The sequence below is a fragment of the Scomber japonicus genome, chromosome 3 (genome assembly GCF_027409825.1).
Source record: "Scomber japonicus isolate fScoJap1 chromosome 3, fScoJap1.pri, whole genome shotgun sequence".
NCBI classification, from domain to species: Eukaryota; Metazoa; Chordata; class Actinopteri; order Scombriformes; family Scombridae; genus Scomber; species Scomber japonicus.
The window spans coordinates 15,468,852-15,496,119 of NC_070580.1; the positions used below are offsets into that span (position 1 = coordinate 15,468,852).

General features: G+C 40.1%; 3 protein-coding genes across 5 annotated transcripts in view; 2 read left to right on the top strand and 1 right to left on the bottom strand.

Moving 5' to 3' along the window:
- Positions 1 to 10,543, bottom strand: part of ppfia4 (PTPRF interacting protein alpha 4) — a 53,806-nt gene extending 43,263 nt beyond the window's left edge. Inside the window, exon 1 of the mRNA XM_053315491.1 lies at positions 10,286 to 10,543. Within this exon, the coding sequence (XP_053171466.1) occupies positions 10,286 to 10,543 (258 nt within the window). The remainder of the gene's footprint in view (positions 1 to 10,285) is intronic.
- Positions 10,544 to 15,155: 4,612 nt separating this feature from the next.
- tmem183a (transmembrane protein 183A) lies at positions 15,156 to 21,081 on the top strand. Its single transcript, XM_053315425.1, has 8 exons — positions 15,156 to 15,332; positions 15,632 to 15,721; positions 15,838 to 16,011; positions 16,095 to 16,245; positions 16,989 to 17,169; positions 17,587 to 17,667; positions 18,202 to 18,354; positions 18,717 to 21,081. Exons 1-8 carry the CDS (start codon positions 15,269 to 15,271, stop codon positions 18,894 to 18,896), a joined length of 1,074 nt encoding a protein of 357 aa, XP_053171400.1. The 5' UTR covers positions 15,156 to 15,268; the 3' UTR covers positions 18,897 to 21,081.
- An 815-nt stretch (positions 21,082 to 21,896) lies between these two features.
- The window catches only part of tfeb (transcription factor EB), a 34,537-nt gene continuing 29,165 nt past the window's right edge, over positions 21,897 to 27,268 (top strand). For all 3 annotated transcript variants that reach the window (XM_053316118.1, XM_053316123.1, XM_053316119.1), the window contains exon 1: positions 21,897 to 22,063. The gene's annotated coding sequence lies outside the window, so the exon portion shown is untranslated. The remainder of the gene's footprint in view (positions 22,064 to 27,268) is intronic.

Here is a 27,268-nt window from a genome sequence, read left to right on the forward strand (position 1 = left end):
GAGCTGATTTAGGTCAATTCACTGCACACATGCAATTGCTGAAGGACATACACACACACACGCACACGCACACACACATGAACACACACACACACACACACACACACACACACACACACACACACACAAACACACACAAACACACACACACACACACACACAACATTTAGAGATTCAATTCATCCAGCTTTGCTTCATCAAGTAAAAACCAAGAAACTAAAATCCATCACATGCTGTATCTAAAAATATATATTTTTAAAAGAATGTGGAGTTTTGTGCCCCAGTTTATCATCTGAGCAGCTGTGCTCCCACCTCATGTAGTCATAGCAAAGTTGGAAGTACAGTGAGCTAACTGAGAGATATGAAGCATTATCTGACAGAGCGATAGCTAACTAATAGACCTCTCAGCATACACTCTTAAAGCCATCACTGCTGATAAGACAGGGAGTGAGAGAGCAGGAGAGAAGGAGAAACACTGGGACAGAAAAAGAGAAAAGGGAAGGGAAAAAAAGGAAGACTTTGATGAGAGAGAACAGACCAGCATGGTGGTAGTGTTAATATGGATATTGGATCATCATTGAGTCAACTAAAGTGTATTCATAGAGAAATTTTAACAGGTTCTTGTGATTTTTGACAAGTAATTAAAACAAATATGGTAAAAAGGAGCAACAGATCAACTCCACCAGAAACTTAAAGAGACAGAGACAGAGCTTTTATATATATATATATATGTGTGTGTGCGCATAAAAGTGTGCACACACATTTGAGTGTCTGAACCAGCCCACGTGTCTGTGAATGGAGCTGGAAGTAAATGAATAACAGACTGCAGCTGAGAACTGAGGCATGTTGTAGGTGGTGCTGAATAAACGAGTCTTGATTTAATACTGAGACAAGGAGATCTAAGAGCTTTCTGTGGATGTACGTGCACCAAAAATATCTTGTTTGTTTCTCCAGTATGTGCTCAGTGAATTTGTGATGTTCAAATCAGCCAAGAGTAAGGTCTTAGCGCTGTAAAGTTGGTGTATGTCATCATGTATTTATCAAAGACTATCCTCAGAACACAGTGTATTTTCGGTGTCTGGCTAGCCATGATAGCGCTCTGAGCTGGCTAACATCTCATTCACATCAGCGCATACATCTTTCTCAAAGACACATCCAAGTATGAGTGCACTGTGCGCCTGTGTGTGATGTATCAGCCAAGCTGGATAGTTACAATACCGGGAAGGGCTCACTCAGTGTGGGGAAAAAAAAGACTAATTTAAACCACTTATTTATAAATGAAAAGAAAAGTGCATTGCAGGGCTAATTTCTGGTTCCCAACAGAGATATGTTGACCCATGGCTTGGATAATCAGGTTGAAGGTGCACTAATCATTTTTTTATATCAATAATGGATCAAATGACTGATATGTGTAATGTAAAAGGTGTTGTTCATGGTGGCAATCCAGCTCTATGAAGCATTTTAGCGTCTTTAGTACATTGTTTTAGTTTTGGATGAGTCTAATTGCTTATCCTTCTTATCCTTCATCAGGACAATTGCAACTGTAGGAACACTGCCTTCATGATACAAACTAATCTGCCACCTACATTTTCACGTTTTCATGTTGAAGAGGTGGCTGTGTTTTAAAGCTGGTCTTCTAAAATACTGACTGTGTATTTTAAACATATTGTTTATCACACTACACCTGTTACATTATTCACATTTTTGCTGCTTAAGTATGCCAGTTTGCAAAAGCTACTAATTAAGAAAAATATTAACATCTCAGAAAAATATCACCAACAGATTATGTATATTTATGATTCTTATTCAAGTGACACAGCACAAATGAATTAACACATACCAGTATGATGTGTTCCATAGCCTAGACACATAATGTACATATAAACATGAGAAAAATACATGCAAGCCATTAGCTAAATAGTAATATTTGTCCTACTACCACTGTGTCCTTCTCCCAAATCCTACATTTCGCTTGCACTGCCACGCTCTCTCAGATCTGTGTGTGTGTGTGCACGCGCGCACATGTGGGTGTTATTGACAGTCAGCAGTGGGTGCTGTGTGCTATGTTGTGAGACACTGACAAGCCGTATTTCATGGAGCAGATGAAGCATTTTGAAGTTCTTTAAATCCCTTTAAGGATCCAGCTTCTGATGCCGCTGCCTCTGCTGCTGCTGCTTAAGTCTCTTGCTGGGGAAACTGGGGTCTGGAAGATGCCCCCCCCCCCCCCCCCCACACACACACACACACTGATATACTATATGATTCTGTGTATGTATATGCAAGTGTGTTTTATCGGAGAGAGGGCCTGTGTGCATGTACTTTCTTCTGTCTTTGCTCATATGTGTGCCAACAGTACAATTTCTAGTATATACCCTTGAAGTTCATAACCTTGGGCTCTGTGATCCACACACACACACACATTGCCTCCCCCACTGTAACACCCCAACAGTCCAACATTCACACCCCCTCCCAGCCACCAATGCCTTATCTTCTATTCTGAGGGAGTCGCAAGAGGGAAAGCAAACTGACAGAGTTCCAATAGTGTAGTTGTTAGACATGGCAGGACCACTGTAGGCTTAACTGCTGGCTGGAAAACTTGGTCTCACATCCCCCTGCTTCTCCTCCTCCTCCGCCTCTTTCTCATTCTGTCCTTTTGTGCCTCCCTCCTTCATTACTCTCGCCTTCCCCTCTGGTGGTCCTGCAACTCCAATCACTCTGCTCTTATTACCAGGGAGAGGGAACACGCACACACACACCAACAGTGACTGTTCATTCTCCCCATTATCAGAGCATGTCTCTCGCTGCTGGGGACCATCAAGTATGCTTGATTCTGCTTTTTTTCTAACTCTCTTGCTGTCTGTCTTTGCTAAATCTTACTCTGTCAATATATCTATGTCTTATATATTTTTCTTTCCCACTCTTTCTCTTCCTTCTCTGACTATGCTTCTCTCCACTAGGCAGCCAGGGGGACAAATTGGCGCCCGGCTGAGCTAAATGTGCCTGGTGCTGAGAGCCAGATGGTACTGGCAGAGGGATGGAGGGAGCGAAGGATGGATGCTACTGAGAGATAGAGCGCTGTAGCCGTGGTGTGGCAGGGCGGCATGGGGGTACTAGCTTTGCACACTAATAATCTATTAGTGCTCAGGGGCCCGAAAAGCTGTGCACAAGCCCTTGCCAGTGACCAGTCTGACCCGGTTCAAGAGCTTTGGGGTGGGCTTCAATCAAGACTGGACTGTGAACTGCTAAGGAGTGAAGAATAAGACACATTGTGTAAAGCTGTCAAGATGCAGCAGGAGAGAGGAGAGAGAAAAAGGAAAAGACAGAGAGACAGGGAGGTGTGATGTCAGTCCACTGCTGGGAGGTAGATTGTTAATTAGACTCACTTCTCACTTCTTCTTGGGTCATTTGAATGTGTCTCTTTCTTGTGAAATTATAGATCAGACCACAACTACAAAGAAGCAAATGGGTGAAAAGTGGACAGTTAGGCAAAGGCATAAACATATCAAATACTCTTGGTTTATTGCAACTTAGGTGTTATTCTTTTTTTTGGCCATCATTTCCATCACTGATAATAATATTACACTCAGCAAGTTAACTGTCCATCATAAACATACTGAAAACAGTTTAAAGTTCTGGTTCAACTTTGACCTTTCATTCTTGCCGTAGTTGTTTGCACTCATAGTGTTCCTGTGCTATGATGAATTATTACCAATTAGTATGCTCAATTTAAAATGAAGTGGTTTAAAAAATCTGGTTTAACTGCTTAATTATTTGCCGCCGGTCTGATCTCCTGACTGCTTGTGTCACCATGTCCTAAGATCTCACAAACTGATGAGTACAATGTTATCATAACTGATAGAAATGTAACAAATTTTTCCTTAAAAAGGTGGTTGAGGTGGTTAAGTTTAAGTTGAAAATTGTTGTACATGTTTAGTTAGTTGAACATCTAAAAGTGAACATGTGGACAGCACCTCCATCTCGTTGGAATCCTTAAGGATGCTCTCCTCTCTCTTTCTCTCTTTATGTCTCATGGCCTCTCTTTCTATTCCTCTCTCTTTCAGGGTTTCTTGGTGACATTCAGCTGCTCACGTTATGCTCCACTTTCCTCCACATCAACCCAAATTCCAGTATTTGGTGCTTACATAACATGTAGCACAAGATTTGGGTTCCAATAGCAGACCTGTGAGATGTGGTAATTTTTCAACTGGTTTCGCCCACCCTCCTCGATATTCTCCTATCATGGTGCACAAAGCTGCCCCAGCCATCCATGCATAAACAACACTAGCTGTAGGCATTCTCCCTCACACACATACAAACCTACAGACTCAGGACGACATGTTGACAGCCCGTGCTGACATTTAGAAATACACAGGCAGTGAGCGTGTGTGTGTCTGTTATTATTTGTTTGTGGATGTATACAGATGTGAGTAAGAGTGTTTGTGCCTTGCTGAATATGTGTCATGATAAGCTCAGGCCACCATCAGCTACAGTGCAGAGGGACCTTGGAGCTCTTCTGCCTTCCTTTGCAATGCAACATATATTAGCTTTGACATTCATTCCCTCTCACACTGTACCTGTAAGCAAAACACACCTCTGGTACAGTAACCATGATGGCTGAGTACCAAGCCTGCAAGGCTCACTCCTGTTGGCTTTGGTTCAAGTAAAAGAGTGTGAAATACCCTGCTTGCTATTAGGCAACCCAATATTTATCATAAAATAGGATTATTATTATTATTGTTGTTTTTGTATTTAATCTTTATTTAATAAGGCAGATGTATTTTCCGAGAGGGAGAACAAGAAACACATAAGACAACACAATCAGCAAACAGAAAAAACACAACTAAATGGTAAATGGTCTGTACTTACTGTATATAGTGCTTTTCTAGCCTTCCAACCACTCAAAGCGCTTTTACAATACATGTCACATTCACTCATTCACAAACACATTAATACGCTGATGGAAAGGCCTGCCATGCAGGATGCCAACCTGTTCATCAGGGGAAACTAACATTCACACACACACATTCATACACCATTGGCACAGCCATTGGGAGCAATTTAGGGTTGAGTATCTTGCCCATCGACATGCAGGCAGGAGGAGCTGGGAATCAAACCACCAATCAATCAGTTAGTGGACTAACTGCTCTACCTATGATTCACAGCCACCCCAATCTTACCTTGTGTTTTAAACCTATTTTTGTCTGATTGTTTAATACTGTATCTTCTTTTTGCTATATTTTGCGAACAATATTATTAATAGTTTTTATATTTAGTGTTTCACTGCACTGACCACACAGTATCACTGATGTTAGGATGTGTTCTTTTACACCTGTAACCACAACCAACAGTGATGTCATGGTGTACTGACACACCCTGCAGTATACTTCTACATCACTGCAGCAAAGTGAGAAATTAAACCACTGTAGATCAGAAAACACAAGCAGCCATATGAGAGCATTGCCTAAATAAAATACAGTCTAAATCTGACTCAGAATTAGATTGGCTGCAAAGTGTGTTTGTACATAAATTAATTAATTTGTCTTGATGCTGTGGTGCATAACAATCAAAAATAGAAGGTAAGAGGAAAGTAGAGTATACATTTTTGATGTTAGTGATTATTACTTGACAGAAACTAATGAGCACTGGGTTATGCTCAGCGCCTGTTAAAAGAATATGGTTTCAGGTAAATACTGCATAAGCACCTGATTTTGTGATAGTATTATTGATTATCATATAGACACAAGGTGTTTTGAAGTGCTTTGAAGAGTGAGCAATGTGTCACCTTCCCTGCCATATTAGACTAGTGTTGTGCTGTGGGCTGAGGTCAGATGAAGGAGCAGGAGGGGACGACAACTGTCTGAAGGACCAGTTAATGGACTACTGGGTTATTGATGGGTTAGATAGATGGAGAGACTGTGAAAAAAAGACACAAGGAGCAATAGAAATAGGCCAAGTTTACAAATAAGGAAAGAGAGACAAACAAGATGGGGATGAAGAATATAAAAGCAGGGAAACAAACAAGTTTCATATTAGGTATTTGGAGAGGATACTGAACTGAAAACCCTGATACCTGAGACACAGGAAGGATGGAGCTCGTACACATGTTTCTTCATACACACATGAATGTGTATGAGGTAAGTGTGTAACAAAAATATGTTTATATGTTTGTACAAGGGTAAACAGTCATCACAGCTATGCATGGTAAAAAGGACAGGTCAGTGGTATGTGTGAGATCTAGTAAACAACATGTTGTGTGCATGTGTAGGTGTGTCTGTGTATGGGTGCGTTTCCGTGGGGACAGAGGGCTTAGAATTCAGAACAAGGGGCAGTTGTTGTTTTGGAAGGGCAGTGATGTGTGTGTGTTTGTGTGTGTTTTTTCCCTCTGTGTGTATTTGTGTGCTGGCAAAAATAGCCAGTGTTGTGTCTGACTGGAACAGGTGTCCAAACATCACAACACTCTCTCTCTCTCTCTCTCTCTCACACACACACACACACACACACACACACACACACACACACACACACACCATAAAGGCGCACACCTCTTTGAAAAATTGAGAAATGGAAGCTACTGATAACATATAATCTCATAGAAGATAATAGTTTTTCGTAGTGGAGGACTCTGACTGGAGCAATGGGAGCTGTTGATGAACTTCTCTGCTTTGCATATCAGTTTAATAGCTTATGTAAGAAGGCAGTTAGTCTAGCTTAGAATAAAGACTATAAGCAGGGGGACACAGCCAGCCTGGCTTGGTCCAAAATTTTGTCATCAACTCAATAAAGAGTTCCATCAGTTAAAACTGCAAGGGTGCAATTGGGTAATTTTGACTGCAGGGGTTCCCCAGGACCACAATGCATTGGTATTTTTAAAAAGCACTAATTAAACAAAGTGATTAACAAAGTCATGAAAATAAGGAATGGTAGGATTAAGGGTAAGAAATGGTTAATGCACATAACTTTAAAATTTCTGTTTGTGGATTGATTAAATATAGAAGATGAAACTTTAGAGATTTTGGTAGATGTATTTCTGAACTTGGAACCACTGGATATACCGTAGCTTTACTTAGAAGACCTGAGAGTGGTATTTAAATTATCATCTAGTTCTCAGCAAGGAAGTCAATAAGCTTATTTCCCAAAATATTTAGCTATTCATTTCATTTTGACCATATTTTTTAAAAGTGTGTCTCTTGAGAGTCACCCAACTTAATAGAATAATAACAAGCCCTTTAACATTCAGTCATTGTACAGCACTTACTAAAAGAAGTAAGTATAGTAATAATATAGAAATATATTATTAGAAATATAGCTGGGACACACAGTGTTCACCCACTTGTCTTCTGCTTTTCTTTCTCTGTGTTACATACACATGTTGCCTTACAACACATTGCATTTGACAGTGTCAGAACAGTTTTTTTTCCAGACAGAGGAGGAGGCACTATTTATGTGTGTGTGTGTGTGTGTGTGTGTGTGTGTGTGCAAGCATTGCATGCGCTTGCATATAAGCATAGATATGCATGCGTGAGTCTCTGTGTGTGATTAAAACCTAATTTGTCTAACCCATCTCTGAGGGCTGTATTAGAAGCATTATGCTCTGTAATGGGCTGACATGTTAATCTGAAATTCTATTCTCTGTAGCTAATGAACATATCCATCCTAGTCTGTGTACAGTGTATGTGTGTGTGTGTATGTATGTGTGTGTGTGTGTGTGTGTGTGTGTGTGTGTGTGTGTGTGTATGTGTGTGTGTGTATGTGTGGCAAACTGGCAACGCTGTCCCATTTTTATGACGCTGCTGAGGCAAACATAAATTTGAAGACTGATGCCAAGGTGATGTGTTTTATGTATTTTTAACAATGACGACATCGAAGAGTATTGAATTTTGAATCCCTCTTGCAATTTCTGTGTGTACACATATGTATGTATGTGTGTGTGTGTGTGTGTGTGTGTGTGTGTGTGTGTGTGTGTGTGTGTGCACGTGTGTGTGTGTGTGTGTGTGTGTGTGTGTGTGTGTGTGTGTATGTGTATGTGTATGGAGGAAAGACAAAGATCTGACAGTTCTGGGTCAGACCAGTCCCATAGAGTCAGGAAAATTACAGAAGACAAAACAAGACACACACATGCACACACCTAGGTGAAAATGACAAATGTTTGTGTGGAGGAAAGAGTGGTTGAATTTGGGAGAAAAGAGGCTGTCCTGCTGTGCCAACACTTATACATCAGCTACACCTTAAAAGCAGCGAGAATACAGCAGGAATGTAGACACTGCTGACTGGAGGGTTACACAGCAAAGGTGGCAAGAGCAACCAGGGAGCTGTCATATTGTATTGTAGTCCAGAGCATAAAAACACAGACTTTGATCATGTTGAGCGTAGTCACAAATTGGCCTAATTACCACTGACACATAGGGTAGTCAGGTCAGCAGCAGCAATGCCTTCCACCATGCGGCTCTAATATATTCATCACAACCAAAGTTGAGACATCAGATACAATATGTTCTTTTTTCCACACTTCCTTCTCATCATTACAGGATGCACTCCATTATTTTCAACACAACAAGGCCATACTATCCTCATTCTTCAGTTGAGTGGAGCAAAACTGAGTAGAAATCAATTCCAACTGAGATTTTCTCATTTCTCAGTATTGCTTCACCCACTCCATTGCATCATCTCTCTCTGCTCTGTGGCTGGTGTGGAAATGACCACTGCTGTGTTTGCCATGTGTGCGTGGACATGGGTGTGTGGTGTTATGAGACAGAGGGAGTGCGAGAGGCAGCTTCATGTGCATGCCAGTCATAATGTCTGCATAATGTCCCTGAGGTCTATGACTGTATAACTAATACTTAGTATTATTGCTAGAATAAAACATTACGCTGAACCAAGCAGGATTAGAAAACAAGCATGACAGCCTCTTCCCACTCTCTCCCTCACACACAATCACACACACACACACACACACACACACACGCACAAATGCATGTGTGGAAGCAAGCTGCCCAGGGCAATGTACACTAGCAAGCAGCCATGTTTCTTTCACAAGAAGCTGCAGTGAGGCTGTCATCGTCAGCATTGGTTTTCTCTCTCTCACCCACACACACACTGTACACTACTGTGACATCATGCCACGCATTTAGACCAGAGGGTCAGAGGGTAACACAGCTTTATGTGCTGAGGATTCATTGTCGTCATGCTCAGTGACTGCAGCAGCCCTTATTCAGCTCTCTTTCTCTCAAATGCACACACTCACAGGCTTTCGTCAAATATATCCCAGTTCACCATCAGATCCTATCTCTCACTTTGCCACTGAATGGCACAGACAGGCAAGCAGGTCACCGCAAAGAGAGGCGAGGCTGTTTCAATCCAGATAATGATAGGGGGCTTTGCCCTCTTCTCTGGCCAGCGGGGCTCTCAACATCTGGCATAAAGTGAGTAAAAACCCCTCGATCCACCTTTCAACATAGACTACTACGTTACTTTTCTACCTACTAGACATTTAGATCCTCCTTCCTGGCGCGCTGCCACTTATGAGCCTTTGAAGTATGTATACCCCCATCATCTTCATAGTTTTTTCTCATGGTGATATCCTGGGCCTTGTGTTAGAGGGGTTCCCCAAGTAAAGACGTATACCTAGGAAATCTCAGCCTAAAGAAAACATGCACTAGCCCCTTCTTTGCAAATGAAGCAGTCCTATTCAGTTTTATCAGGATGAGCTCTTGAGATTTCCAGCTGTGATTTTACTGGCCCTGTTACTAAGAAAAGAAAAAGAATAGTGTCCTTTAATTTATTCAACCATCATGGACAGCTCAGTTGGCCCTGGGGCAAAAAAAGGTGCTGGATCCCATTTACCTTTCCATTTTCCATGCAATCTGTATGTTTTTGTATGCTAAAACATCTGGCCACTGTTTTGCAGATGTGTGTCTCATGACAGGGCTTCCAGATTAGGTAATAAAAAAGGACCCACCTTAATGCCCTTATAGTATCATTTAGTGTCCTTTATTGGTGCATATTCCCAATCAAAACAGTCAAACTAGTGGACACCAAGTAAGCCTGCAGCTTTCAGGGACCCTGGAGTTCTGCAGCCAGTAAGTTGCCCTCTTTGCATGTTGGTCATCCTGCCTTGAAGTTTAACAATCACCATAAGGCTATCGGCTCACATTGGTTGACAGCATGCAGTTGTCCAATTCAGAAGGCTACCACATTGTACCAAACGATGCTGCTCCCTAAAACACAATTTTTATCCATCTGGCCCCACAGCACGACCCTCCCCCTCAACAGACCGGCTGCTCCTCACCTGAGGCAGTGCAGCGTTGATCTGCCGCTGGAGCACGTCCCTCTCATGCAGCGCCCCCTGCAGCTTGGTCTGAGAATGGATGAGGGTCTCCTGAGTCTCCCTGAGGGACTCCAGCAGCTTGTCCCTCTCGTCCAGCATGTTGACCATCAGCTGCTCGAAGTTGGCCTCCTGGTCCGAACCATTCGGGACGCTGCTGGTTCCTCTCGGAGGACCAGCAGAGTCTCCCTCGTTGATGGTCGGCATCACCTCGCACATCATCTTTCCTGCTCTGTGGTCTGGGCAGCGCTATAGGACAGTGTCGCTGTCGGGATAAAGAGAGGAAATAATATGGGTTACAAGCCTGATAAACAGACTTATAATAACTGATAAGAGGGCCTATTAACGCCCAGTAGCAACGGAGAGCCTGTGCAATCGTATGTATCGCCTTATTCCCATATTGCATTAAATTCCCCGTGCATAAAATCTTAAGCTTTATATCGCCTTACCTAATCAGAGTGATTGAAATGATGAGATGATGGTTGACCTTTCATCCTTATTAACCGGCGTTTTGTCACCCAGTGAGCAGATCCGCCCTGCCCGGCGCGCCATGCACTCACATGTAGAAATCCCGGCGTGATATGATTGACAGCTCAGAGATAGACGGGGACGTTTGGAGGGGTGGTGCCCGCGAGCACGACGGAGATCGTAGCACATTGGCAGCAGGAGAATAAAAAAATACGAAACATATCCGAGAGGAGACGTTTAAATCTACGTCCTGTAATCGGGCACAGTGAGAGCGAGTCTTATTTTATCTGCATCCACCTTCTCCGCTTCCATCTCGCCACACCGCCACCGAACCGACGCTCACTCCTCCTCCTCCCACATACACACACGCAGACGCTGTGACACACAAACACACACACACACACACACACACACACACACACACACACACACACACACACACACACACACACAAGGGAATCTGCAGTTGTCACTATCAGGATACAGCTCTGGAAATAATAAGAGACCAACTCCCAGCGTTCAGCCTATAAGCGTTTTGCACCATAAACGCATGAAAACAGAGGATTGAAATGAACTGGACGGTCATTCATGTCATCTAGGTATAATCGAAATTCTCCACTAATGTCATGTTACAATTGCTAGTACAGAGTTGACCCTTAATTGGTGAAATGTAATTAATTCACTTTTCACATCAGCACCACTGAGCACGTTCTTGACCTGGCAGCTCCTGAAGCGTGATGCGCGCTCAAGTAGTGACGATCCTCATCAAGCCAGTGGCAGATTGTAGAGGCTGCACTTAGATATACAGCGCACCCTTCAGGACATTGAAAAATGGATGATAAATATTTGTAATAGCCTATTATAAAAGGCTGCGAAACAGGCGTCTCTTTGTACAGTGTAGTTACAGTTTTGACTACGCAGTGCTTTTAAAAATGTCTTCAACCACACCACGTACCACTGATCAAGAGCTGCAACACACCTGCTCTGCCTTTTTTATTGTGGTATGTGTTGCATTAGGACTTTTGCTCTCATCATCAAATAAACAAATTAACAAAAAGAGCAGTTAATCAAAAAATAACTGCTCACCCTAATGGGACTAAAGGGTTAGGGTTACGTGTAAAGTGTCTTTACTTTCATGGACTGCAACTAAATATTGAAAATGTCTTCTCCTACCCCTGTTTTATTTTAAATGTGGCTAATTTATTATTTTAAAGTTAGGGGTTTAGGGGGCTCTTAAATTATTAATGATGACTTTTTGTGATACCTCTGTGGCTTTGACACATTACTTTACAATAATTATGACAATTATTATTCCAAAAACATAAACAGGTGTCACTGCAATATATAAAACCCTTCTTTCCTTGGACAACACACAAGTGACTTCTAGTTTATAGAAGAAGAATTTCCCACATACAGTAAATGAGGTATGAGTTTAATTTATTAATTTATTCACCAGTAGTGACAGTAGGCTACAGACTAGGCCAAAATATATCAGTAATAAGCAAAATCATCATCAAAAATGGTTCTGTGCACTGGAGTTAAAGTCATTCTTGCGGAATGCTCCAAAATACCCATATCACATCCCGTCTGGACTACTGTAACTCTCTCCTCTTTGGTCTTCCATGGAAATCTCTTCAAAAGCTCCAACTGGTACAGAATGCAGCCGCTCATAACCAGAACTTCCTCTATTGAACACATCACTCCTGCCCTGCAGCAACTTCATTGGCTCCCTATCAAATCCTGCATTGACTTTAAGATTCTACTCCTCACGTTCAAGATCCTTCACAACCAAGCACCATCATATCTGTCTGAATTTATTCACATCTACACACCTTCTGCCCCCCGCCTATGGAACATTCACACTTCTGACTCTCTTCAATGATCAAAACTTCTCTTCCATCAATTCATTGTTGCAGCTCTACCTGTGTGTAGCTATCTGATCAGACACATCAGTCCACAATCTACAAAGAACATATGAGTTAGCAAAAACAGTGATGGTTATTTGTTGCCATCTAGTGGTTGGATTAGATTAATAAAGAGATCTGTGACAGACTTTTTCTTCTGTTTTTGTGTTTCAAACCAGCTTTAATATTTAAAACTCAAACCACTTCTGACCTTCACTTGCAGTTTTCAACACAAAATCATTTGTTTTGAGACAAGTAAATTAAATTGCTACATTTTGTTTTTGTATAAAACTGATGTGATGAAGTTATTTCTGATTTGAACTATTCTATTCAGCTGCACTGTGTTTTAGTGCACTTTAAAATAACTCATAGTTTTTAAGGTGTTTGAAGTTGCAAATGAACAATTATTATAAATAATTGACATTACATTTTCTTAACTTGGAAAAGGTTGTGTTAGTAAAAGGACAGAAACGGTTTTGTGTTAGTATGAGGTTAGAGAGGCTAGATAACTTTTAGGCCAAGTTACTGAAGGGCAGTGGGATTTGGTTTTAATGTAAATGACTTTGGGCAGTTGTAGGTTGGATTATAAAATTAAGCTTTAGCTAAAGTTCAGTTAGGAAGACTCTTTTGCATGCATAGGCCATAGTCATATTTCCCATCCATCCTGCATACTCACTCTCAGTTACTCTTGCTGTTATTGTCTGTGGCTGTCTGTTGAGTATCAGCTGTTCATATCTATCCAATAGCACGGTGACATACATACATTGTTAGCTTATCACCTTGCTGATGTCTTTTTAAATATAGTTATCTGTCGCTCTCACTCTCTCTGTCTCTAGTCTGTGCAGCTTCATCACTTCATATACATCATCAGCTTATCAGTCTCTGCAGAAGTCATCAGCCACCACCATCACTAGTGTCTGGACTCCTGGAAGGGAATCATCATACTGCTGCTCAGAGCTGATGCCCCTCAATCACAAAAATCTTCCCATAGAGCCTAAGGTGCCGAAGACTTTCTTTACAAGACTTAATTATCACTATATCATCTGTTATAATAAACAATTCTCTTTTCTTCATTCACTGTGTCTGTCTGGTTTAAAATGAGAGTTGTTATTAGTACAAGCTCTCTTGCTATGTAGGGGGAACATTTGTGTTATTAAGAGAAAACTTGTTGAACATGAACATGAATAGTGCTCTTGATATATTACACAGCATTGGAGCCACCTAAGATGCAGACAATAAAGGGCTTGATGGGAGCTCTGGCCACAAATGAGCAGAAATTTCTCTTGACATTTCCTCTGACCCATCTTTGAAGTCAGAGGAGATGAGACAGTCGCTTTGCTGATTGCTTAATTGAGTCATTTCTCATGACCAGAGATTGAAGCATCAGCTCTGCTTTTTTTGGTCTTCTTTGAACTGCAACAGATTTTTCTGAAAACTAATTTTGCTTTACTTTCTTGGGAATTAGCCCTAAGAGAGATGTGACTCTGTGTAGTTGAGTGTTCAAGGTCTTGACAACAATGTTGTCAGCAGTCACACTGGGTAGCTGTGGTGGCCTGCAGCATTGTTAAAATATATGTGCTGTAATACCTATAGTTCGCTGAACACAGCTGAGTGGTTCTTTTCAATAGTATGACTCTTGGGGCTGATAAAATTGCCCGAAATTATTATTTCTGGACAGTGTCTTTCATCTTTGACAGATGGTTGTTGTTGTTGTTGTTACAGTATCTCTTATTTTGCTCAGTAATGTCTGTGTCTGTACATTTAAACCAACACAGATGAACAGCTTTTAAATCAACATTGAAAATAGTAAGTCCAGGACAGGAGTCGTCATAAACTAGGAGCTGGCCCAGGACAAGGCTGGCCGACCCTATACACTTTATCAAAAAGGAAAGGTTTAAACCTATACTCTTAAACATGAAAGGGTGTCTGCCCTCCGATCCGAATCTAAAAGATGGCATCACAGGAGAGGACCATGTTAACTGAAGGCTCTGCCTCCCATTCTGCTTTTAGAGATAGGAACCACAAGTAGACCTGCATACTGGGAGCAGTGTTCTTTTATCACATGTGGTAAGGAAGGTAGTAGGTATAGCACTATAGTGCTAAAATAAGATTATCTATCCACACAGTACCTCTCCAAAACATCAGAAAACTCTCCAATAACACCAGAAAAAGGTCTTTGCTGCGTAATTATTTTGCAGTTTAACTAAAGAGCCACACAGCTGGATATCATATAGAAGCAGAATAAAGCTGCTTATATGTTGGTCCATTTAATTTTATGTTAATGTCATTTCCGAAAGTTATATAAAAGTTTATTAAAAAGTTATCAGAAATTGTGGAATCACTCACACGATCCAACAGATGGCAGCGTGCCCCAGCTGACTGAAAAACTACAACTGCGACTACGATACTCTCGCGATACTTGCAACGATACGTCATTCCATGATGGCTGAAGATCCTGGCGGAACAATTTTCAATTTCTCTCTCATTTTTCTTTCTTTCTCTCTACCTCAGCTTGCCACGGAGACATGGCAGGACTCACAGCCCCATTAAGGGTCCACAAATCATTAGTGTCGACATGCCCAAGAAAGGGAACCGAAAACGGCTGAAATTTAAGGCCGGAGACGTTTGTTCGGAATCAGGTAGGTGTACATTAACGTTTACATTAGCTAACAAGCTAGCAAGCCCACTGTTAGCAGTCAACAGTGGGGTAATAAACATTTTTACACAAAGTTTACAAGGTACGAATATGAATTATTTGACTGAAATGTTACGCTTAATAACATTAAGTGTGTGGAGCTATGGCCACTTGTTTAGAGTTAATTCCTGATGTTAGCATTAAAGAGACATAAAATGCAGTGGAATTAAACGTTAAGTCATGTGAGAAATATAAAGTATATAATGGTGATAGCGGGTTTTAAAGAAACTGACTTTTTTCTAGTGACTGTTGCTGATTATGCTGATGCCGATCCAGCCGTCGTGAAGTCGGGGAGGTTGAAAAAAGCTATTGCAAATGCAGTTGAAAAAGAAGGTAAACTTTTATCAAGTATAGTTTGACAGTTGTATAACCTCAATATAATATGTATAGTTAATTAGTGAATAGAGATTACGGTGTCATTGGGCTCATGTTAACACTGTGTGTTTCAGTAAAATTACTATGTGGCCTGGAAGCATCTCAGGGTGCTGTTGAAGAGGTCTTGTCGTCTGCAGTGAGTGTCGGAGCAGACGCTTTAGACAGCAGTGACGACCTAGACCCAGAAGAAGAAGATGAAGAAAATGAAACTAAGGTGGCTCACAAGAAGAAAAACAAGAGACGAAAGGGTATGGACTAAAATTAGTGAAACACGGAGGACTGACACAGGACTTACATAAGTATTTACTGTGATGTTTACATGTGTTCACAGCCAGCAGTGATGGGGCGGAGTATCCAGTAGACATCTGGTTAGTGCTCTCATCCTATATCCGGCCTGAGGATGTATGCAGGTTTGCGCTAATCTGTAGGAGTGCCTGGACGGTCACCTGCACTGCAGTTTTTTGGACCAGACTATACAGAAGGTAAGATGATTTTATTTAATTATTCTGCACTGTCAGTGGTGAACATATCGATTCAGAACACAACATTTACAAAAACATTAAAGAGGAATACTTGTAATGCCCAAAGGCCTAATTTAGAAATAACAAGAAAGCAGTGATCAATAGGTATTTTAATTGAGTTTTAGTTGATTAAGAGCTAACACAATGAGTTGATTGACAGCAAAGTAGTTGCAATTATCTTGAATTTATTGTTTCAAGAATTTTTCCAGCGAAAATTGTGGAAAAAATTACCCAGTTCCAGTCTCTTAAATGTGGGAATTTGATGTTTCTTCTTTGTTACATATCACTTTAAACTGAGTATCTTTGGGTTTTTAAGTTGGTCAAACAAACAAGATGTAATTTTTGGCTCTGAAGTTGTGATGGGCATCATTTGGGCAAGTTTCTGATAGTTTTTAGTTTAAAGATTCATGTTAAAAAAATCATCAGATTAATTGATAGATTAAAATAACCACTGGTTGCAGCCAGTTTCTGTGCCGTCATTGAACTAATCCCCTCCCATGTTTTTAAACTATGTGAACATAATTCAACATTTCTTGAATGTGAAATACTGTATACAGCATATAAAGATGATACTTTTCTGGTAAAATGAAGCTAATCAATGTTGGGAGAAAAAGTCTTGAATGTGGGGTGAAAGTAAAAAATAAATTGACATATTGTATAATTTAGGTTTTCTTTCTTTCTCTTTCTGTCTGTCTCTTTCTCAGGCATTACAAGATTGATGTTGATCTGCCAGTTCGTCTACTGCCTGAGTCTATTGACAGGATGCGCTCTCTAAGGGCCCGTGTGATTCGCTCCCTTTTCCATTTGTATGAGCCGTTCAGCTTGCGTATCTCCAAAATTCCTGTCCTGCCAGAATCTACACCCACAACCCTGCTCAACTCCAAGGTAAATGAATGTCATACATACACACTTACATTATGTTAAGGTTTTGTTTTTATTTAATTTCTGTGACTAATCTGATATCTGATTAGTATTTAATTAGCTTGTTTAAGAACTCAACTTCTATCATGTGAACTTAGTTATGGTTGGACAGAAAAGCTCAGGCTTAACCAAGCCTGATGATAACCAGTTTTGTAATAACAGTTATTGAGGATTTCCAATGTTTGGCTTAGTGAAGCCAGGCAACTCAAAGAGGACAGAATTAAGATCAAGTCTCTTTGTGATACAGGCATGTAGTGGAAAGTTTGGTTGGGCTGAAATCTTGTAGACTCAACTTTATTTAACCACTCCAGTTTAAAATAGAAGATTTCACATTTTTGTTGCATAGAAGTGGACATAATGCTTAATTTTTTCTTATTGCAGTGTTTATTGTTCTGGGTCAAAAAGGTGTCGGGCACTCGGCCAGAGGCAATGTGGGAGTTCAACTTCAAGTTTATACAGCAGGTAACGGCTTGTTTCAAAACCAATATTATCCCAGTACCACGGCTTTCATGACTTTGATTCTAAATTGAAAATTGATCAAAATAAGCGTGTGATTTCAACCTTTGAAATCAAAAGTAGGTTGGACGATTTTCCCATTATTTTTTTAACTCCGCCTACTTGAGCGCATTTGGAGAAAACCCCCCAAAATGACACAATATAGCTTACTGGTAGCTTGCAGCTGCATTACTCTTTGGATGACATGACCACTGCTGGAGTTGAAGATGATGAAGAAACAGAACTGAAAAATCGTCTTGCCTCCCTGAAGTAACAGGTGTGGCAACACTTTGCCTTCTAGTCTAACAATGGCATAACTGCCAATGGAAAAAAAAAAGTTAAAATAAGTTGAAACGAAATCGAAGGTCAAATCAAATTATGAATTTAGAGAAACTTGACTGTCCTACACAATAAGTTAAGTGAACTTGGTAATGGCTTATTCTGGCTGCTGCTGTCATTTTAATTTGTTTTTATGTTTCTGTGGTCATCTCTACCCAACAGGGATGGAGTAAAAATGGTACTGCCAATTCCTTGCTCATGCCCAGTCGATACAAAGATGTCCACACAAACCCGGACTCTGGCTGCTACGTGCTTCAAGTCACCACACTCAACTTCATCTTCACCCCTGTGGTTATGGGCATGACGCTCACCCTGGTTAGTGCAATAACTGGGTTTTCTTGTTGGTGTTGCAGTTGGAGATCTTCAAGCATTTAAAAAAATGTGTGTTGATGAAAATAGATAATCAACAAAATTATTCATTTAAAAAAAGCCCAGTATAAGGGAAGTCAAGGCCAGTCTTAGTTGAATCAAGTTATAAAACATCCGGAATCTTTCCACTCACGTGTGCTAGACATGCTATTTACTGTATTTATATTTTGATTGTTTTTGCCAATAGTCTGCTTGACCTATGTTGTTTTCTGCAATAATAATCTTTTGATCTGATGGTGGGCTGATGAAAAAATAAGCAGTAACAGTTCTCGTCTTTTCTAATCGGCAGTACTCTGTCTCTCTCATAGTTTACAATCAACGTCAGCACAGACATGCGCCACCACCGCGTACGTCTGGTCTTCCAGGACTCACCGATCCAGCGGGGAAAGAAGAGAGGGGATCAGGGTGGGATTCAGGTGGTGTTGGATCCCGTACACAGTGTGAAGCTCATGGACTGGTGGCATCCACAGTATCCGTTCTTACATTAAACATAAGAGTCTTGTCCCAACGGATGTTACTACATCACGGATGTTACAACCCATAACATCAAACCAAGAAACCTGCCGTTATTTTATCTCACTCGTTCAACACAAATATGATATTGGATGACTGCAGAATCCTCGATTACATTCACTGACTGTTTCTGCACATTCACATTTGTGAACAATAATCTGTGATGCTTAAAATAGTTAAAGATGAGCAACTGAAACATTTGTTGATTCAATGTTGGATAATGCAGCCAGCCAATATTGACTATAAGATGGGGCACAAACCCAATTTTCAGTGTCAAAATCAGTCATAATGCATGCCCATCCCCAACCCTGACCTCCTGCTGTGTTATTAAAACATCATAGTTCTACCTGTATTGGCACTGGATGTAAATTATGTATGGCATAATCGTCACGGATGGGGACTTATGTAGCTTAGTTTTGCATAGAAGTAATATGGTTTGATTCACCAGTTATTAGACCTGTTAATTAAAAGGCCGGGCAAAGAAGGAAGTGCAATTTGACAGATTACTGTATATTGCAACATTGCCAGAACAGCTCTCATTAGGAAAGCATGTTATGCATGCCTTTGGCTATTTATATTGCCTGTATCATTAATTCCTTGTATTCATTGAACTACATAGAGGAAAAATCCACGAGATGATCAGTGATTGAAACGACTTTGCAAAGGTCATTAAAGCAGGGAAACTCAAATGTAAATTAAAAATAATGAAATTAGTCAAGTTTATTAATGCACCCTTATTTACATTTTCAGGTCGAAAAATGACTGAAAAAAGAATTTGTGTAAATTTGGCCTCACATATCTTAGAGAAGTGCATATGCCTGGTCTAAAGTATTTATAAGGTTCTTACAAATACACCGCACATTGTCCTTACATTAATATATTTGGGAAATAACACACACATGGCTTTTGTATGTCCACATCATTTATACATGTGGCCCCTGGACTCTCTGCCCTTTTAGCACTTACTGAAAACATAGAGAGGGCTGGGTAATACAGAAAACAAAAGTCATGATAAGGAAATCATTATCTGAAGCACACATACAATAGTGTAGTAAATGTATTGTACACTGGACTCCATTAATAGTGGTTTTAGTTGACATTTCCAAACATTGCATAAGTCCTTCAGTACGATATCTGACTTAAATATTGTTTTGGATTTATTTTAAGTCAAATTTTTACGCAGTGATTTAGTAACATGCATAATATTTCACAATATATAAAATACTGTGTTGTTATTACAGTGATACATATTTATATATTGCCCAGCCCTACACATGGGAAAGAGAAGTGTGTAGTACATTTGGAGCCACCAGTTGAATAAAAAGATTTAAGAGTTTGTCATTCCTCCTCTACAGACAAAACTTGTATGTTGAACCTACACGTGACACATTACCTAGAAAAGTGTTTGAAACTTGTGGACTAACAGGGTTGAACATCTGTAGGCTACTGTCATCCCCTGGTTGTTTTATGCTCACTTGAAAAATTTCACATTTTTATTTGCTTTGGTTTGAAGTTTGACAATGTTGCATCAACAGAGTTGTATTATCTTTTTAAAACCATGTTTTGTTTTTCTTCAATGCATTTAATTGAGGCAGCACTCAATTAGTATTATGTGAATATTAATGATACTGCTCTACATTGAAGGGGCCAAAGAGATGATTTACTTGAGATGTCATCCACTCATCTGCTGATTGGGCAGTGTTTCTTTTCTTTCAAGTGATTCTTGGCTAAAAACATCTTGATTGTTTCTTTGTTTATTATGTTAGCCATGTCCCCTACTGCCACCTGTAAATACTCAGTGGTCTATGTTTTGTGTATTGAATGTGAGTAGAATCATAGCAATCTCATACTTGATCATGAAGCGTTGTGGAGGGAGAGGGGTACCATCGACATTGATTTCCATGTGTTTATCAGACATAGTCAGAATAATTTAACCTTGTTTGCTTGCAAATATAGATATCATGTGACATTTCTGTTCATTTGATTAACCACACACAGTGTAGACTTGTAGAAACAAAAAGTTAGTTGATGGCCGTACCCCATAGCAGAAGACAGTTGAATGTTTTGATTAGCAGCAGTGGATTTTTTTTTTTAAGTGGGTGGTCATTTTTTGTCTGATAAGAAATTACTGCACTGAAATAAAAACAGAAACTGCCCATTTGAATGCCTCCAGTTGTCTGTCATTGAACATTACTTACATTTTGCTTCCCTCTTGTGGTAACACTGGGTATTGAGCGTCGAACACAGTATGCACCTAACCAGTGAAGTTAGTTTTCTAGCTGACTTGAATTCAGGAACATGGAAGCTCGTCTTGCTGTCATGGTATTTGTGCCATTGAACTTGCTGTATAGGCCTACGTGAAACAAAAAAAAGCACGACACCTGGCCTACCAATAACCTGAAATATATCAGACTGTCAGATTATCACCTTTTATTAGATGGTCTTAAAAACACAAACATACACGTAGGCCTCCTATTCAAGTGTTAATCTGGGAAGTAAAAATGAGGCAACAGTGTGTAGTCCCTACTGTTAAAAGAGGAAGTACACACAATATCTTGACCTGTAAAATCACAAGTCATGGCCTCAAAATAATAGATTTAAACAGTATTCTCCAATCACAATGTAAAATGCAGCCTCACAGTAAACCGAGTGAAAAGGTAGGCACCTTAGTAGCTGACCGTAAAAACGATAAAGGTTCAGCTCTCCCCTCTAATCGTGTCGCTCTTGGCTATAGTTAGAGGACCTCCTAAAACACTCTGCGGTCAACAGGCGTCACGTCATCGCCTCAAAATACCGCCGAGTGTTCGGGGAACCAGAAAACTACATTTCCCACAAGCCCATTTGCGCGTTGCCATTGGCGGCGGCACAGGTGACCGCGGACGTTCAGAGTTGTGACAACATCTCGACGGTCTGAAACGACAACAAATTAGCCTCCGAAGTACAGGCGGGTGTGCGTAGCGGAGCATTGTGTGGAAATACAGAGACACTTCAAACTTTTAGAGTTTCCCCCTTCAGTACGACTTATTTTTCTCCTCTGAGAGTGCCTGACATGTTTTGGTATTAACAGAGTGCATGAGAGAAGTGGGCACGCACTTTTCCTGAACCTGACTCCTCACTTAGTTCTGTCTGACCTTCACAGCGGGTAAGTGATATTTTACCACTGCCACTGAAATGTTGCTTCTTGCTAAAACACCACCAGCTCAAATTTTAAGGGCATATTTCTTGCCTTACGTACAATGTTTTAAGATTTTTTAACTGATTGTATAATGTCACAGTAACCACTTTGTCCATGCAAGTAAACTTACTGTTCTTAATTAAATGTTGCAAAACATCACTGCAAAATAACCAAATATACATCTATGTATTTTTCACTAGACATGTAGGATAATTGTGCATGCTTACAAACTTAAACTTTTACATACAAACTGATCAAGAGTCACAATCCATAGAGCTTAATTTCTAAAGATTTTTTATTTACAACCCATTTGAATGATGTTATAAATCTGAGTAGAGCAATTGCACACAGACCAAGGCATAAGCAATTCAATATAACTAAAGAGCAAAATACTGAAAGCATTTTCTGTGCATGCCATAAGATGCACTTATTGCAACTTTTTTTTATCATTTAGATTAATAGTAATCTGAATTTTCCAAAAAAAAGTTAATTGTCTTTTTGGTGGGAACCCATAGGTTAAACTTTAATGCACAACTTTCTCCCTTTCATTGTCATCTGGGAGTCTCTGCTGAGCACTGCCTCTCTTGCCATTTATAAGCAGTAGCCAGGACAGTATCAGTAACAACACCTCAGCCTTGGGGTATGCTGCTATGTATAAGCTGTGACTTTAGAAACTGTTCTGACTGTAATACTCTGCTGCTTATTCAAGTACGTTGGCTGAACGCTAAAATAATGAAGGCGCCGCTGACCATTTATGTCCTCTTTGTCCCCTCTCTGCAGTGGGCTTTATTTGCATACCATGTTTATTATTAGTGTGCCTGCGGGTAGAGTGGAGGGTGGAATTGGTTATGTCTGATATCAGTGATGCAATGACATCTGTTGGATTTGGCTGTAATTTTAGAAGGGACTATGTGTTTTGTTTTACTGTTTGACCAAAAGTTGCAGCATAAACATGTAGTATTTGTGCATTAATCTATCTTTATATACATTAAGCATGGTCATGATAATTTTTGCCATATCAAATTATACATCATGGTCAGTGTATATTTAAAGATTTGTACTTATATGAGAGTGAATGAAAACAGTGCTTTAAGGACAGACCAGACTGCTTTTGTCTTTGTAACTTTACCTTCAGTGAAGATCTAACTTTATCCCCTCTGAGGCCTGTAGACTACTCTACATGTCTCCTTACCAACCAACATTACACCAATAATGTGTTTGACAGTGGACCCTGGTCCCTGGCCCTTGACCTCTGTGCCTGGTCTCTGTGATAATCTGTACCATCATCTGTATTCTTCAGAGGACACAATAAGGTTCAAAGGTCAGAACAGAAAAGTTTCAACTGCTCTGATCGCTTTTAACGGATGAGTGCAGTTTTTTTCCTCTAGCTTATGCTTAGGGACATGACCGCTTTCATTCTTAGTGGATTTCATAGAAATGTCCTGTTGATGTTTGTGATCATGTTGTGAAACACTATGATGACAGTTTATGAAGTCATTTAGCAGAAATAGAAAATCAAGAGTTAAACTATCCTACTACACTAGGCATATTCATTTCCAGTAAAATTAATTTTGCAGGGAAGCTGCACAGAATCACTGAGGTCCAGTTGACGACATGGATAGTTTTTGTATTTTGGTAACACTGGTATTTTTCTATATTGGTTTGATACACAATACTGGCAGAAATGTGATACGAAAGCAGACGAGAGCTACCTTCTCTTTGTCGCTCAACTGTTGATGCCCGTTATAGAGTCGGGCGCAGTAGCACACACAGATGGGCATGTACATGCATGGGAGAGTGTTCAGCTACAGGTCTGTGGAAAGATTCAGATTCATTTGTGAGGCTGGGCACATACATATACAGGATATTCACACATTTACATACGTAACAGTGGATGGGTTGTTGTGCATTTGGGTCATACTGTGTGTGTTTTTCTCATTACTTTGATATAGAATTGTAGCATGTGAGTTCAGTGTAGAGAGTACAGTTATGTCATCACACTGTTAAACCTGAATTACCATTTTGCCACTATCTCTCACTCTTTTTTTCTTCTGCCTCTCCCTCGTTTCTGTGAATCCATTCATGTAAGAATTTCTGTTGTTTAACCTGATCTGATCTGCCGTGCTGCAGCACTGCTGCAGTTTAGCTGTAACTGTTATCCTGATGGATACTGGATTTTTGAGGCTGATACAGATATAGATATTTGGGAGTTTTAAAATTCTGTTAACAATTTATGGCCGATTGTTATGTTTTAGCATAAACAATCATGATAAGGATCCCTTTTAGTAGATTTTTTTTTTAAGAATTGTGATAAAGATGCATGATGAGTGACTAGACATTTTACAGTTGAACACTAAACATGTCTCCCCGATGGACAAACAGTGTAAAGGTGACACTGTTTCTAAATTACTTAAAATCTAGTTCTTTACAGCAATTTTACATATCAGTCAACATGTACATTACATTAAGGACGATATATCTGCAATAAGCCAACATCAGCTGATTTATCAGCCTGGCTTATTTATTGGTCTAACTCTAACACTAAAGTGCTACCACATCAATAAACCATTTTAATTGAATTTGTTTCCTTGTAATTGTATCGTGTGTGGTGCTTGTTGTGTTTATATAGTTTTACAAAGAATGCCCTAAACAAAAAAAATTCTCTACATATATTGGCTGTTAACTGCAAACCATAGCGTCAGAGAGTGATAAGCTAAAATTTAGACATTATAATGGGTTGTGTAAGAAGAAAATAAATGCAAGCGGTCCTTGTACAGTACCTTTACTGTACCTGCGCTTTACTCACTCCATCTCTGATTTCTGAATCAAATTTTTTTACAGTGCAGAAGTGCTATTGAAAATGGGACAGAGGCACTTAGAGGAGTCAATGGGGTTATGGAGTGCACGCAGTATGAAAGGTCAGAGGTCAGTAAACACACTGATCTGTGAGTTCACTGTCAGCAAGGTGACAGGTCACCAGCTAGTATGTGGAGCAGCAGTGGTGCCTGACAGACTGATTGCACTCTTTCCAATAGCACAGCTGCAATCTGCTCAGATGGTGAGCAAAGGAAAACAGAGTCAAGTTTCAAGCACTAAAACATCCCAGAAGAGGTGGCCTAATTCCGTACTTTAACTATACTGTAACCTTCCTTGGCCTAGCTTGTGTTTATGTATGTATGTATGTATGTATGTATGTATGTATGTGTATGAATGTGTGACACATACAAACTAATTACCTTATCAAAGTGCACAAATTGGTGCAAGCACATGTGCTGTGTGTATGGGAAAGTGTGTGTGTGGTCATATCTTCAGCCTCATTGGACTCATGTCAATTGTAAATGTTGGTGATGGGTTCATTTTCTTCAGGTAAACTGAAGCACACACACACCACACTCAAACGAATGTACTCTAGTGTGAAAGAACATCAGGTGTGTGTAAACACAGCTTCATCCATCTGCCATATGGACAGATCTCCCCTGACCTAGCCAGCTTTGTGACTGGACAAATAAAATGTGTTGTATGAGGAACTGTCTCAATGATAACTTGGATTTCCCAGGTTCAAAACAAAACAGAAAGGCCAAACAAAGTTTGTCACCCAAGTCGGACTTTTCTTAAAAACCACTGAAGTGACAGCCTGGCATGTGATATATGACAGCATGACCCATGATCTGTCAGAGGTAAGTGTGGGTGGGATGTTTTAGGGCATGTGCTGAATGTGTGACTCCACTTCCTCTTCTTAGCTCCATTCCACTGTCTCATATCCTCTTTTGACTGATAAACAGTAGTGACAATCTTACGCCGCCTCTGTTTTTTGTAAGAATGCATCTCAGCTGCATCTGTGAAGCACATACTGCTCTGCTGTGTACATTTGGAAAATGAGCTTATTAGTATGAGAGTGGCTATAGTTTGTGATTGTGGCTCTCTGCAACTTTAGCTTTTTCAGTGGATGTCAGAGTTATACTTTTATCTCCTTACAAAGATTGTTGGCACCTCCTATTTATAAACACCACCTCAAATATTAAGGTCATGACTGTAATACAAATGTTAACTATAACAAATGGCTAAATCTCTGTTTACGTAGGTCTAATGTGATTAAGGGAAATTAGATTTCAAGGCTAAGATGTTTTGTTCTGCTTATATTTAACCCCCTTTTCAAGATCTTTCTGTTTAACCGGTACTGTTGAAAGCCAACTTAAACTGATCATATTTTCTTATTTACAAGAAAGTGTTTCTCATATGAACTGTGCACTCTGCTCCCTCAATATTACACCCTCTAGGCTCCGTAAACAGGTTTTGCACAATGTCATTCCTAGTATTCTTTCTATTGTTGGTGGCTTTCAGACTAACTGCAATAGAAATTAAAACAGAAAGTCTTTTCTCTCTCAGTTTCTCCAAAATTTTCGGTCCATTCCAGTCTGGTTTTAGGGCTTTGCATGTAACATAAACAGATCTTATGAGGAAGTTAAATTACCTACTGATGACTCATTGCATGACTGTGCGATTTTACTCATCTTCAACATCATGTCTGCCTTTGTTTAGGTAGACCATGACTTATTGATTGTCCTCAGCATATAGCTGGTGTCCATACCACAACATTACCTTCTATCATATAAACAGCACCTTTTTAGTTAATATGGACAATTTTTAGCCATGCAGGAGTCTAGGGATGGCAATGTATGTTGGTCCACCATCTCACCATCAATTGGCCTGATTGAGACAACATCTTATATTGGTATTCATGGTCCCTACAGGAGGAATCCTCCTGAGGTTAGTGATTTTTCCTCTAGCATCACCATGAGGTTTGCTGTTCGGAGTAAAATGTCTTGACAGCTATTCAGTGGATTGCCAAGAGATTAGGTACAGACATTCATGCACCCCTCGGGTTGAATTATAATCACTTTGGTGATCCCCTTTTGATCTTGTGCTGTCATCAGGTCAAAATTGTATTGTGTCCAATAATTTTTTTTATGACCAAATACCTACATAACTAATGACACTTACAACAGCCTCAACTGCAGTTTGCCTTTGCTAACATTCATTAGCATCTAGCTCAAAGCACTGCTGCATCTATGTATAGCCTCACAGAGAAGCTAGCTTGGCTGTCAACTCACAGTCTTGCATATCCCCCCTGACCTAGGGGCTCTTTTGGGGTCACACAAGACTCTACTTCAG

Bases quoted from the DNA above. Each gene is read 5' to 3' on its own strand.
- tmem183a (XM_053315425.1), top strand. From the start codon at position 15,269: ATGCCCAAGAAAGGGAACCGAAAACGGCTGAAATTTAAGGCCGGAGAC. The intron at 15,722-15,837 runs GTAAACTTTTAT...TGTGTGTTTCAG, and splicing joins AAATGCAGTTGAAAAAGAAG to TAAAATTACTATGTGGCCTG. The intron at 18,355-18,716 runs GTTAGTGCAATA...TCTCTCTCATAG, and splicing joins TGGGCATGACGCTCACCCTG to TTTACAATCAACGTCAGCAC.